The sequence below is a fragment of the Vanessa tameamea genome, chromosome 2 (genome assembly GCF_037043105.1).
Source record: "Vanessa tameamea isolate UH-Manoa-2023 chromosome 2, ilVanTame1 primary haplotype, whole genome shotgun sequence".
Classification (NCBI taxonomy): Eukaryota; Metazoa; Arthropoda; class Insecta; order Lepidoptera; family Nymphalidae; genus Vanessa; species Vanessa tameamea.
The window spans coordinates 12,056,130-12,070,955 of NC_087310.1; the positions used below are offsets into that span (position 1 = coordinate 12,056,130).

At 30.9% G+C, this 14,826-nt stretch overlaps 2 protein-coding genes across 4 annotated transcripts; both read right to left on the bottom strand.

The window, feature by feature from the left end:
• Positions 1-577: 577 nt before the first annotated feature.
• On the bottom strand, positions 578-5,712 carry LOC113393789 (deoxyribodipyrimidine photo-lyase). 3 transcript variants are annotated; one of them, XM_026630844.2, is made up of 8 exons: positions 5,159-5,712; positions 4,886-5,088; positions 4,314-4,472; positions 3,574-3,772; positions 3,049-3,241; positions 2,376-2,617; positions 2,060-2,203; positions 578-1,408 (listed from the first exon to the last, which is right to left on the bottom strand). In XM_026630844.2, exons 1-8 carry the CDS (start codon positions 5,544-5,546, stop codon positions 1,344-1,346), a joined length of 1,593 nt encoding a protein of 530 aa, XP_026486629.1. In that variant the 5' UTR covers positions 5,547-5,712; the 3' UTR covers positions 578-1,343. The 3 variants fall into 3 exon arrangements, with proteins under 3 accessions (XP_026486629.1, XP_026486630.1, XP_026486628.1); XM_026630845.2 differs by lacking the exon at positions 578-1,408 and adding an exon at positions 1,435-1,810 and having other exon boundaries at positions 5,159-5,711; XM_026630843.2 differs by lacking the exon at positions 578-1,408 and adding an exon at positions 1,436-1,682.
• Positions 5,713-7,686: 1,974 nt separating this feature from the next.
• Positions 7,687-14,792, bottom strand: LOC113393780 (ankyrin repeat and MYND domain-containing protein 1-like). The gene is made up of 14 exons (XM_064216551.1): positions 14,697-14,792; positions 14,053-14,235; positions 13,427-13,636; positions 12,155-12,364; positions 11,544-11,722; positions 11,192-11,312; positions 10,854-11,037; positions 10,251-10,770; positions 10,014-10,182; positions 9,718-9,939; positions 9,125-9,364; positions 8,799-8,886; positions 8,445-8,679; positions 7,687-8,083 (listed from the first exon to the last, which is right to left on the bottom strand). Exons 1-14 carry the CDS (start codon positions 14,790-14,792, stop codon positions 7,687-7,689), a joined length of 3,054 nt encoding a protein of 1,017 aa, XP_064072621.1.
• Between the last annotated feature and the right edge of the window lie 34 nt (positions 14,793-14,826).

The following is a 14,826-nucleotide window of genomic DNA, read 5'->3' on the forward strand; positions in this document are numbered from 1 at the left end:
TTATCGGAATTTTGGAAGTAAAATTAAAGTGGAAATAAGTAGTTAAGTGCAATAGTGTTGTATTATAAATAAAGACATATTAATCATAAACTCTTAGAAGTGCACAATACCGCTGTGTTATTAGCAAATCGCATGAAATACATAAATCTAAGGTTGTTGTATCTTTTTTCCTACTTCCGTTGGAATAGGCTATAGATGAAAAATGAATATTTAATATAATCAAAAACTTACTACACATACGAAGACTTTTCAAATGGTTTGGACAAATTTTATCAATTAACGGGACGTGTATCATTTACCGTTGGTGTCAGTTTACCAAACATAACGCAACAAGAATTCAGAGAATATTATTTTCGACGTCGATAAAGTTACAGTTACAGCAGACTTCTCGTCGTAGTTGTGATCGAACCATTCGTGATAATAATATTCGTTAAAATCTACATTTTTCTTATGTTTCCTTGTATTAATCAAACGAAATTTAAATATAAATAAAACAATTTATCTTTATTTCGAAATTAGTTCGGAGTTTATTTATAAAAGTGATTTTTGTTTTTAGATGATATTCGTAACGGTATATTATTTGACAATGTGACGTGATTACGTTAGATGATAATAAGTAATAATTTTTAAAATGATCAACACACAGAAATACTCTTAAAATGTTAGTAAAATACAATTAAAACTTATAAATTAAATACCTACTAAAAACATTCAAAATAAATATTTTTATAACTGGCATACGACACAAGATTAACGGATATTTACTGCTTATATAAGTACTGTAAATATATTTTTATATTTCGTTATAAAGGTTTTACTGAACTTCACTTTTACTTTTAAAACAATTGTTGTAATAAGTGCCGATATTTAACATGTTTTTAAATAAAATTCGGCCTGAATAAATATATTTAAACTTAATTATATAATATAAGAGGTAGATTTGAAAGATCTTTAAAACAGAATCAAATAATCTATTAAAAACAAAATAACGAAAAAGCCATCGACATATGAAATCTCAACATAACATTGTTTTTATAATAGATTTATTTAAAGCTAAGTTTTTTCTGTATATAACTACTTCTAGTAATCTTAGTTAAAATATTTACAACGGTGCCGATATTGTTGTACACAATCTAAATTAAATAAATTGTCATGACAGAAGAGACAGGATAGTAATCCTTTTCTAACGCCACACACGAGAAAGAGATATCAATATTCATAAGATTGTATAAAGCACAACAAAAGCGTCAACATCTAATGTTTTTAAAACACTTAAAAGCTTAATATACTATCGTTTTATAATTACTTGAAGAATCTTATATTATGTATATTAAAACTAGCTTTTACCTGCTGCTTTGCTCTCCTGAGATTTTCCGGGAAAAAAAGTAGCCTATATTCTTCTCTGGTCCTAAAGCAACACATTTTCTCATTCATAATATAGTACGGGTCCGCTTTAGTGGCAGCTAATGGAATGGCTGACCATGCGTTGATGTGATTATGTTTGAAATGGGACGTTATATTGGTTGCTCTCGGTTGTGAAAATTATGTGGTTCTTTATCTCCGGCATTCGTCATGTTCGTGAGGCAAAATACGTACCAGTTTCTAAGTAACCACAAGCTTTAAAACACAAACATTTTCATCGAAATCAGTCCAGTGGTTTCTGAGGGGCTCGGACTCGCTCGCTAGAAATATAAAAAAGGAGAATCTAATCCTTAAGTACATTTCCACTTTTACAGCTAACAGCGTGGACACACCTCGTTGACTCTATTGTTTCATAACACAATTGAACTGATATTCTGCACTTGCTTATCTAAAAAAAAATGTGTGTAAATTTTTTATTAAAATTTAATTAAGATTTTAGTTACCTCTTTTCTGATGTATGACATAAAAAGCATTAATTATATAATATTTTTTATAAATGTACATCATTTTCATAAAAATAAAAAAATAGCGGCCCTCTATTCAATTCTGATAGAAATTGTCAATAATAAATTATGGCTTTTCTGTATTAGTATACCAGTAGTACGTCTCACCGGTATACTAGTAGTACGCTACTTACTCGTCTTTCGGACGTATCGCTGCACGAAGGTCGCCACATCGAACTTGCGCTTGCATCCTTCGTAGTTCATGTAACGAATCTTTCCGAAAATGGCGCGCTCCGCCCAGCCCTGGTCATGGATACCGCATATCGACCACATGCACCCTGAAACGTTATTTATTAACAAGTGCTGGCACAGAGTCACACAAGACTGAGATCATAGGCAGGACGAAGGTGACAAATTAAGTGCAGACAGAGTCAAGTGAATGTGACACAGCCAGCTTCCTTACCCCCAGGGCATTACATAATTATAAATATTTATTTCTTCAATTCTTACCTACATAACCACTGGGATCTCTGCCATCAATACTGTAATGGTCATTTAAATATATAGCACATTCTAGAGCCTGTTCAGGTGTCTCCGACCATTCCAGAATTTTCTTACACCAGTACATTCGTAAAAATCCATGCATTTTTCCTTCCTCCATCATTTGTATCTGGGCTGCGTTCCACAGATCATCGTGAGTAATAGCTTGTGATAGTTGTTCCAGTTTATAAATGTGTGCTTTTTTATCCAATCTAAAACAGAAAACAAGAAATTGGATTCCATAATATATTTTTTATTTTAGTATCTATTATAATAACAGTAAAAATTTATATATTTTGTGTGAACGTATTATTGCTTGTTGGGTATGTTGAAAGAAATTTCTTTATGGGTGAAGCATGCATTTTATACTTAGTGAGTTTATTTATAACCATGAACAAATAATATACATAAAATAAGTAGTAGTAGGTATTTTCGCTATTGAACAAATGTGTGATTAAAATATTGTGAATTTATCCAACCGCGATAAAGTAACGACAGTTTACATCAATTCTGCGAAATTGTTATCATTTATAAATATCGATTATAGCATGATATCGTTTATCAAACCATTAGCAAAAAACTGATAACATCCATATCTGCAATGATGTGCAAACAATATGCAGTATACAAGTAGATATATTACTTGTGATCATTAAGTGTCTTCTGTGCCCATGCACTGGCTCCCTCAATACTATCATAGTGTTTGCAGTAGAAACAGAAATTGTCGGCTAGTTCACGTCTGACTATTGCTTCCTCGAGGAATGCATTTACACTCTCGGTATGTTTTGATTTATATTCTTGTACACAGAGGGCTACTCTTTGTACTGATATTTGACCTAGAATAGAGAAAATATTACATCATTACAAACATTATTAAGCATGTTTTAAAGAAAATAAAGAAAATCATGCTTGTAAAACTTAATTGTAAAATTAATTTCAAAGACATGCAAAACATTACATTTATAAAACTATTCTATTCTGTTTATGAAAACAAACATCTCAAATATATTGCAAATCATGAAGACATCATTGATTTGTGTTTATATATCAATATTAAAAACAACAGAAATCTGAAAAATTTCTCAACATAATTATTGGTCTTAACTTTTGCAGACAAACAATAAAAAATTAGAACCTATAAGATTATCATAATAATATTATTATTTACCAAAATGAAACCAAGGTGACAAATTACTAAGGGCATTTTGTGTCGGGTCATTCCTCTTTGTAGCATATATTTTTAAACGTTTATCAATGAAACTCTTCAAAACCTGCAGTGCACATTCATAGCCAGGAGTTGCCCAGTCTACTGGCTTCACAGTCTCATCTGCATCTCTTGATTTTATTGCTTCTTCCCAATCTATTGGCTAGAACATGAATTATAAAACTATTAAATATAATCACAAAAATATAAATTGATATTAATTTAGTCCTGTTTTAGGTACAAACACACTTTTCTCAAAGTTATTTGCCATAGTATGACTAGTCAAAAATTAATCGAGTGAACATAAATTGTCATGGCTTATACTCATGATCCAGATTAATGTACTAATATGAAATTATTGTACAGTCATCAAAAAAATATATACTAAGAGAAAACTACACACTTGATTTGTTCAGATATTTACAAATTATAATTTAAAAAATTGTTTCTTAGTTTACATGGAAATACATTCTACATATAAGATTGTTTTGAGTCACAATGTGAATATCTTTTTCATACTGTACTGATACTTTGAAACAAACAATTAAAAATAATGATAAGAAATGAACACATCAAAATAACACATGTTTATTTGTACAGAATGTAATATATAGAAAGGATATTTATAAAAGCAATAAATTAAAATAAAAGTACTTAAAGCTTTAATATTTATGTTCAACTAATCGTAAGTATTAAAAGTTTACCTCAGGCTTAAATTTACTGGTATAAGGGTGTTTAATAACAGGCGGAAATTCTGTGAGAAACTCCTCAAGTTTGGATGTTATTTTGTTCCTTATAGTCCTTGCCGAATATTCCTGCTTATCTGATGCAACCCAGCACGGAACAACGTTATGAGCATCCACCTTAAAACCAAAGTTTATTGTAAATATAAAATACATTATTTTCATGTTGATTTGACATCTCAAATTTAACTTATATAAATATATTTGGCAGTGTGATTATTGCTATTACATTATATTAAAAAAAAAAAACATGTTAATACAGGGATTTATGTTAACATATAAATTGTTATACTTATACATCAACTTTTACGTACCACTTAATATACCTATATAAAAAAATTAATGAAATGTGTCTTATATTTGGAATTGGTTACAATTAAATGGAATAGTTACTAAACTAACAAAATACAATCTATTTAATATGGTATAATATATTTTATATGATCTAATATGAATTTAATTATATTGTGATTTTCCTTGCAGTTATTTGCAATGTTTTTACCCAGTTTACTTTATACGAGATTTTAACATACTTGTATTAATGGTACATCTTTTTTCAGTTTCCTTTTAGCATCTTCGAGCCAACCCAGAGGTACTCTTAATGGGTTGAAGTCGCAAACTACAGCACCAATTTTGTGATCTAAAACCCATTGTGGTAAGACTTCACCACCACTACCTTCTAGCAAGTGAAATGATATGTTTAGTTTGTTGCATTCTTCTGCTACTTGTTCAAGTCCTATAAATGTTAATATCAAAGATTATATTTCATTTTTCTAACATTATATGATACACCTACTGTGATATACCTTTTAATAGGAAGTCAAACTGCCTCACCGAAGCATCTAAATATTTTGCTATTAAGCAGAAACATACATGAAGAGGTACTTTATTTTTAAGAGCCAGCTTTTGCGCGAACAAAAATGCCCAATTATCTTGTACTCTGCTATCGCGAGACATCCAATACACAATGCCCTCACAATCATCAGCGACCATCTGTTCTTGTGAAACTATTCTTAAGCGCTTCTTATTAAAACTAAAGTTCAAAATTGACTCCGCGGTATCTTCCCGCTTTTTCTGTATGTCGTTCTTAATATTATCGATATCAATATTCGCATTTGTTAAGTTTTTGGCCTTCTTTGCTGCTGTAGATACATTTGAAATGGTAACAACAGTTCTCTTAGAACCGGTAATCATTTTAGTATTTTTGGTTAAAACGTTTAAAATAATGGATAGAATCTTTCTAGTTCTTCGTATTTTTTTATATAAGTTTAAGTTTAAAATTTGACAGGAGTTATTAATCCTATCATGCAAGCCATTTACATTTAGTGTAAAACGCTGTGGATGTAGGCTGTGGTTGTGGATAAAAAGTAACTCTTTGGTTTCGTTTTGCTCAATGTTATCTGGGAAAGTCTGTTTGGGATTTTACTTATTGACTTTTCCAGCATCGATAAGTAATTTTACAATGATAGCTATTTAATAGATGGCAGTAAATGGTTGTTAAAAACGTACATACATAAAGAAAATACTTATTGAACAATATTAATATGTTGATTTTATAGATGTGGCAATAATGAATATCCTAAAGACTTATCATCTTTCAGATGTCAATGATTGACAACTGATTGACATCTGACAATTTAAGACAGCTTACATATTCCACTTTATTCATGTACCTATTTAAAAAAATAATGGATGGATGAATGAAATGAATGAATATGAATTTTGAAATCGGGAGCAACATCGCAAGTTTTTCAATATAATAAAAAAATAATATTGATAGTTATAAAATGACGAGAAAGTTAAAATAACGCACTGTCACATTGTTTACCATATAATCCAATTTGTAAGACAAGTGATTACAAAAAAATACGATTTCAATAGTATATTGCGACTAAATAGCATTGATCGCGGTTGATTTGCTGGTATTTATTTCTCATTCATTACTCCAAATTTTAATTAAATCTTTACGGAAGAAACTTCTTTCGAACAAAAAATAATTTTGCTAATCAGGACGGACTTGTGACACCGACCTATCTGTATAAAAATATATTTATAAACATCCAAATTTAGAAACTCATTTCGTTTTGGTAAAAAGATGTACAATAAAACGAAATGTGAGTGCAGGAAATCATAATTGTTTAAATGATTTTATATAATATATGTACGACAAATTATTTATATATCTCGATGTAATGTCGCACTACAGAAGAAGTAAAACAAACGAGCCATCTTTATTATTATTATTATTATTTATTATGCTTATGGCTTCTGTCAATAGGTTGACAATTCTGCCAGTGTCAGAGCCATCTTTATAAAGTGACAGCTACGCTTGACACTTTATAACGTCATAGTACTTTAGTACCTACTTTGCGTTTGCTTGTACTTTGCGGTCAAAATATGCTTAACAAAGCACACTATTTTAATTTTTAGATTTTCGGATGAGCGGCATTAAGAGATAGCATATTTATCTAAAAATAGCTAGTATATTTGTCTAAAAATAGCTTACAAAGAAAGAAGATTGCAAGTTTTACACAGTTTATATATTTGTAAAATTAAAAAATATATCAATTTCATGTACGTTTTTTCATAAGTGTCTTCAAATTATACACCAGTGTTTGTATTGTCTTCATCCAAATTTGAAAAATATTTTTGTTTTATATAATCGCTGCATGGATGACAGTCTTTTCTATTTATATTCATTTTAATGCATTCAATTGAGCAAAATGATATGAGGTTACACCAGCTACAGGACACCTTGTTTTCACTTAATGGCTGAATGCATTCAAAACATACATTAAATTTTTTTTTCTGAAATTATTTCTAGTGTTAATCTTTGCCTAAGAAGTCTAGTCTTAGTCTAGTTCTCAGGGCTCACACAATATGGAACTGTTGCAAAGTAAAAAACTGACCAAGTACGAGTCGACGAGTATACCATTGTCACTAAGGATTCCGTACCACAAACTTTGGTGTTATTGATTCGAGATATATAGCGAGAACTACACTCGCACTGGACCACTTTTTAGTATTACCAGGCACTCGAATGATACTTCTTCATTTACACTCTAAATATTTTTGTTAGGCTATAAAATTGAAAAAAAAAAATAGTATAAAGTGAATATCGGCATTTCGGTGCCTCCGTGCGAATGGCGGCTCTCCGCGCTAGGTTCAGGCCCCGTATGGCCCAATGGTAAAGACCGTATTGCTTGAAAGATCTTATAGTTAATTATATATAAAACTATCTAGAGATTAATTGTACCAATATTGTTTTTGTATAACATGTCACAGTTTTATTTTAAACTAAGAGTACGTATGTTTTGAAAATACTTTAAGCAGTTTAAATGAAATTTTTATATAACAAACTAACGTCAACGACTAGCTCTGGTTTCACATAAGAGCGGTTCATAGTTTCTACATCAAGTTCTAATGTCAGTTTTCTTCTTACATTATGCTGTCTTAGGAGATGAGTTACGTCAGATTCTATCATATCTCTTAATGAGGCTGTGAGGGTTTGTTCACAATTCTCATTGACATGTTTCTGACCGTAATTTTTCCAGGACATAAAAATTACCATGCAGAGTAAATGTCTCAATACTTGTTTGTCATTATATATTTTCTTTTTCGTACTAGATAGGATGTCCCACATTTCGAGACAACGTTGAGGTGCGAGCCACAAACCATAAATGTTGGTATTAAGTTCTTTTATTATCATGTTCCAGTGCCGGTGTCTATATCTGAACAGGAAATAGCAAAAAGAATTTCTAAAAATATGGAAAATATATAATATAAGTAAGTTAAATTGTATACAATTTTACAAAACGACTTATCATTTTCCTTTTTTGGTACATGATACGTATTTTCTTAAAATACATACCAAAATAGTCGTTGCGTATTGGGAGAGACTGCTCCTGCTCAAAATGGCATATATAAATAAAGCAAGTATTAAAAATGTATCGTAAAATATACCCCTAATAAAAAATAACGGAATCTCTCTCAAAAGAAAACAAATTGGTCTGTTCCTGTTTGGTCCTTTTAAGACTTCGTTCTCAATAACGAAAACGTCTAGAGAATGAATAGCATATTTTCAAAACTTACTTATTAACAACCACGATGAGTTCTTTCATTAGTTTTGCTTGCAGCCATCTTATATAGATGAGCCTCGCGCAGTCCGTCATTAGGTCTGTTGCTTGCTTATAATCATCTACGTCGTCAGAAGTCATTTTTCCCATCGATTTAGTCGATAGCTTATCGTCTTTTTTCGTCTTGTCCGGTTTTTTGCTCTTTAAATCTTGTTTTCCAGCTTGATCAAATATTCGAATTTGAAATTTATGTTATAATATATTTTTCATAATATTTTGTTTGTACAAACAAATTTATACCTAAAGTTGTACCTACTTAGAATTGTTGACTTAAACTGAGTGTTATTATCCACTTCATTTAAATTTTGTTTTGTATAGATGAAAATATTCTGATAGACACTCTCATCATTTTGACATTCTATCAACGGATCAGCTCCAAAAAGCAGTAAATTTGTAAGCTGTGTATTTGGATTAGATAAAATTGTAGATATAATATAGTATATTTAATATAGACCTTATAAATTAATAGGTTATTTATCGTAACAAATATGGTTTGAGCACATGATTGAATTTAATGAAAAATGTACGATATATTTATTAAAATATATACAAACTCTTCGAATAGTATACAGCAATTATTCTATTATTTATAGAAGCAAATTTATTAATTAAAAATTACATAATTTGTTAAGTTACCGTTTGCAGTCGTTCTGCGCCTGTTATACTTCTGAAGTAAGACATACTGAACAATTTTACCAATATACTTTGATTAGCATCATTTATTATAGCATTGAGATTAACTTTTGGATGTTTTATAAACGCATTAAAGAGATCCAAATTTTTATTCATTGCTAAATCTATAGCCGATCTTCCTTTAAATTGAACTATCGGATCACAGTTGTGTTCCAGTAAAAGCTCCAGTAATTGGCGACGTATCTGGTTTTACATTCATAGATATTGAAAATGGTTTAAAATTAAATATTATAGTACACTTTTAACTTCGCAATATATGTACATTGCCTATATTATACATTATTTTTGGATTATACCCTCAATTGCCCGAAGAACTTATCGACAGAGGTGCATCTGGTATGGTAATGAGCTGACTGAAAAACCTGCGCGTTATATGACCTCTTTCGTCGGTCCTATCCTTACTTACTTGGGACCAGACAAGATGCAATTATATTGAACCGTCGGGCAATATAAAAAAGTATACATTATAAAATATATACAGCAATATACCAAATAATGTATCAAAATTATTATTGTTGGATAGCGTTCTTACTTACATCTTCTTCGTTAATATTATCAGTCTTTTTTGTTATCAAAACATGAAGAAGTGTTGGACCATATATTGTTACATGTGAATTTGTCGGATCTTTTGTTTCTTGCGTGTAAACAAGCCTGTGATTTACATCCGCACCGTTTTCTAATAGCACGATGATCATTTCAAAGTTAGTTTGGGTGATAGGTCGAGACACAACGACGTCTAAACAAGTATAATCAAAGACCTAGAAATGATAATTCATTAAAAGCAACTATCAGATTTTTTAGTTATATATGTTATTTTATTTGATGATATTACTTGCGGATAAGATTCATTGATATTGGCACCATATTGTACTAAATGTCGCAGTAAATCAGGACAATTAGAAGTTACTGCTATAAACAAAGCTGGTTGAGGAAATTGAACAGATTTAGGATCAGCACCATTTGACAGTAATTGAAGAATAGTAAACATTATTTTCGATAACCTAAAAACAAGGAAAGTCATGAATTTGAATATGAAAACTTTCTTTTAAGAGATTTTTTTTTATATAACTTTTTTAATACATACATATCTATTTTTAGCTTCTCAGCACTATCTATGGACACTTTTTCTTTTTCATTTGTATCCCACATGGCTTCCTTGCTAGTTTTCATTGTTTCCTTTATTACTTTAGATGATACTTTTTTTGGTACCTTTTCAGCTTTCTTTTGATCTTCTTCATTAGCTTCAATTTCTTTAACCATATCATTGACGTCGAATAAATAGGAAATGGCATTCGCCCCATTTGATAGTGTAAATGAATCGGTAACTTTAATACAGTATTCGCGACTAACATCATTATACAATCTTAATTCCTCTGAAAACGGGTCATCTTCTGGATCTAATATTTGAGGTTGTGGATCATTTTTTTTCTTGATTGGCGATTGATCTTCTATAGATAGTACCGATTTAATTTTCTTTGAACTCATATTTCTGGCTATTTTGCTTGGAATTTTGGTCAAAGTGCCACCTGCACTTGTGGATGATTGATCACGTATTAAATTCCATTCAAAAACCTTTTGTTCGACTGGCGCTGCAGAAATATATATCTATATATATAAAAAAAAAACAATACATACAGAATATTTATCATAGGAAGTCTTTGTAGAACATTACGTGGAGCAGGTGTTGCAGCTGGTGGCAACATAGCATAGAGCATTCCATTAGAAACGATATCATTTCGAGCACAAGTATATCGCATCAACGCCACGGCGAACGGTGAGCAGCAGTTGTCGTTATAATAGTCAACATTAGCTCCAGCCTCAACGAGAAAATTTATAATATCAGGGTGATCTCCACACTACAATACACATATAAAAAACATATCATATTAAAATTTTGGGTTAGATTATTTCTCTATAGGTATTAATTATATTATTTAACTCAAGATTTTTTTCTATTATTGGCGACAACTTAACACACATTTAACTGATTAAAAAGTAGAAAAAACTTACAACAGCGTACATAATTGCAGAATTTCCTTGAATATCACAAACATCGGGGTTAATTTTTTTCCCATTAATAAGCTTAGCCACTTCAGCGATATATCCTAAGTAACAAGCCATGAGCAATGTTCTGTAGCAAATCATTTTAAAATAAATAAATAAATCATTATAATATATTCATTAAGTTATTGTATGTACTTATTTATGAGAATATTAACTCAATAATTATTAACTCATAAAATATTTTACATAAATATCTATAAAAATAACTATAATTTAAAGAAATAATTAGATGTTTAAATCTCTGTGCTAAGAAGAAATAGAGCCTTTTTATCATTGCGTAGGTTGCGTATGTATAAACCTGCATAGTAGCTCTTGTGATCCAGCTGGTTTAAATTTTATTCTCGGCCCAGACAAAACAGACGTGAGGTCGAATATCAATGGGTTCCTTTGTTTCTCATGTTTGTAGCTGTGTTTCATCATATTAATCATCACGCTATTGTTACTCCAAGCATAATAAGTTTCAGCTTCATCGTCTCTCTGATTATGAAAAATAAGTAAAGAAATAAGGTTTAATCACTTTAATAATTTACTGTGGTACTTGATGGTAGGGTTTTGTGAAAATTCGCCTGGATAGGTACCAACCCACTCATTAGATATTCTACTCGCATACAGCAATAATTGGTAAGGTTATGTTTCAATTTGAAGGCTGTGAACCAGTGTAGCTACAGACATTAGGGAAAACATAGCACCCAATGTTGGTGGAGAATCGACGATGCAAGGAATCGTTAATATTTCTTAAAGCGCCAATGTCTATGTGTGGTGGTAGCCCCAGTGGCTCATTTGCCCGTACGATTACCTATATCGATAAAAAGAGTTAGTAAACTAATATAATCCAGTGGCATCTAGTATAAGATATTTACGGGTTTTAAAATAACTGATATATACACAAAATAAATCGTATATCTTAACCAAATCTTTATTATCTGAACTTTCATCCTTTTCATTAAGCGTACAAATCTTTCCATCATAATAGTTATGATTTAAAAAGTCGATATGGCAAAGTGGGCTGCGGATATCAGAGCAGTTCTTGGGATACACCTTCTTCCATCTTTCAACAGCTACTCGGGGGTCAGCACCGCATCGTTTGAGTAGTTCAATAGCGCTATTTACCTCGCCTACCTACGGGAAGTGTAATATGGTAGAAAAATTGAATTTAGACTAGAAATATGAAATTAAATGTTACCTTTAAATTATGATGATGATTACATGGTCACGACATTTAATATCAACGCTGACATCATATTAACAGGTAGTGTATTATTTAGTAGTAGTAGTGTGACCAAACATAAGTGCATTTTTATTTTTCCTATCACAAAATCGGATTTGGCTGCGAATCTGGCTGGAGTGGCTGAGAGAAATCACAAGGAAACAAGAGTGCTAACACTGCCTAACTCGGTACTTTTACGAAAAACTTCTTAACAAAAAAAATCCAATAACATTGTATTGACCTGATCCGAGGATTGAACTGGAATATAGCCTTATAAACTAGCCGATGACGTAATAGTTTTTCGCACTTGAATGAAATTAATTATAAATAAATTCGTATATTGCATGGAATTCGTAAATCTAAGATTTGTTTGTCTTTATTCTTTATTCGAATGGCATATAATATGTATAGACATATTTGTCTAAAATACACAGACAATCAAAGCGTTGAGAGGATTCTTATTTATGTTTATTTATATTACCTATAAGGAAAATACGAACCGCCCCGTTCGCAAAGGATCAATTTATGAATAAAGAAAACGAAAAATGGCGCTTAGCAAGGAAATATTCAGTTGGTATATTTAATTTATAACGTTTTTTATCTATCTATATCTATAAACAGATCGCTGTTTTTTTTAACGCGCACCACGCTATAACCGCTACATATTTTGTTCCATTATATTGAGCGTGTTTCAGAGTAAGTTTTTTTCTAAACATTAGCTAAAAACTAGTGTTAAAGACAATTGCATTTTTGTATTCAAAATCAAGGTATGAAATGGGTTCACAAACAACTACTTTCTGCTAATGTGTATTTTTTATTACTTAGTGAAAGCAGTATCATACGCCGTCAATATCTACTTCGAGTGGTTTAGCAGACGAAAGCGGTGATACAAACAGAAACAGAAAGCGACTCTGTTTTATACTATTTATGTAAGTCTATTTTACTTAATCGAAAAAAAAAGAGTTGTTACTAACAGTTTCGACTTTTGAAGTCAATATAATTCTGTGCGATTCAACTAAAGTTCGCCCACTGCTGATGGACATAAAATCTGGTACAATATTAAGTGCAGATGGCCGCCAAGCCAGCCTCACGAGCTGGGATCCTCGCCATAGACCTACGTTATCATGCATGTCAGCTTGGTTTTCCACACCAGGACCCCATCGAACGTTACTAAGAAATAAACCCTGTCCATAAATAATAGAAGCATAATTTCTGTGCAATTATTAAAAAATAAATAACTGAACCTATATTTAAATATATTTGCAATAGATTTCAATCAATTTTGTAATGCAATAAGTTTTTATGAATATTTCAATATACGGTCATTAAAATTGTAGTTTTAGAAAGTTATATTTTATATGATGAATTAATTAAGCATTTTTTTTGTGGTATTATACATTATCATTCAAGTTAATAAATGAAACTTATTTTACAAGATATTATGTTAATTTTGTAAATATTTCTCTCCTGTTTTGTATATCATCAACAAAATCGATGCAGTAAATTTCCATACGATAAGTATTTTTTATTATTCGACAAAGAACTACTTAGTTATTATATACAAATTACAATATATATAACTAATAAAATTAATAATTACGGTAAAAGTTTTTCCGTTAGGATACGACATGGTTCCGTAGCCGTGAAACTGGTTGCAATAAAAGTATCCTTCATATGTCACAGCATTCTCGATGGCTTTTTCGGGTCCTCGGAATCGACAATAATAATCCCCGATACCGTGCATAGTATCACGAACAAAATGCCCCTCATACCATTCTAAAGACTAAAAATAATTTAAAATATATGTTATATTTGGGAATAAATGTTTAATCAAAATATTTTTGAAAACGTTCCACTGCTAGGCTGAGCCTTTCCCTCCTATCGAGGATAACATGTGGAATTTATTCCACCACGTTAATTCGATGTAGTGGTCGATACACATGGAAGTATTAGAATATCATCCGTGAATCCTATATAGTTTCTTCACTATGATTTCCTCCACCGCGCTATACAAAAAGCCTTAGAAAAAAACTCATCGGTGCTTTTCCGGATTTGAATCCTTCATAACGAAGTTAAGATTCACTTCATCTAACCGGGCTAATCGGCTCGAATCAAATTGGCAGCAAGATAATATTTATGAACTGTATTACAGTTCTTAACTGAGACGATTTTCTCATTTTAAATGCCGTTACAATTGTTTTGTGATAAACTATAATTTATTATTATTAAATGACATGTATTTACTTTAACTCCGGACCAGTGATTTTCTCCCTTGCCATGTTTTCTACTTTCATCGTCTTTATTACCTATATAATACTGCTGATAATCTCGCGTGTCCATTTTTTGTTTAAAGAGTAGCGTTTTTAACGTCAAA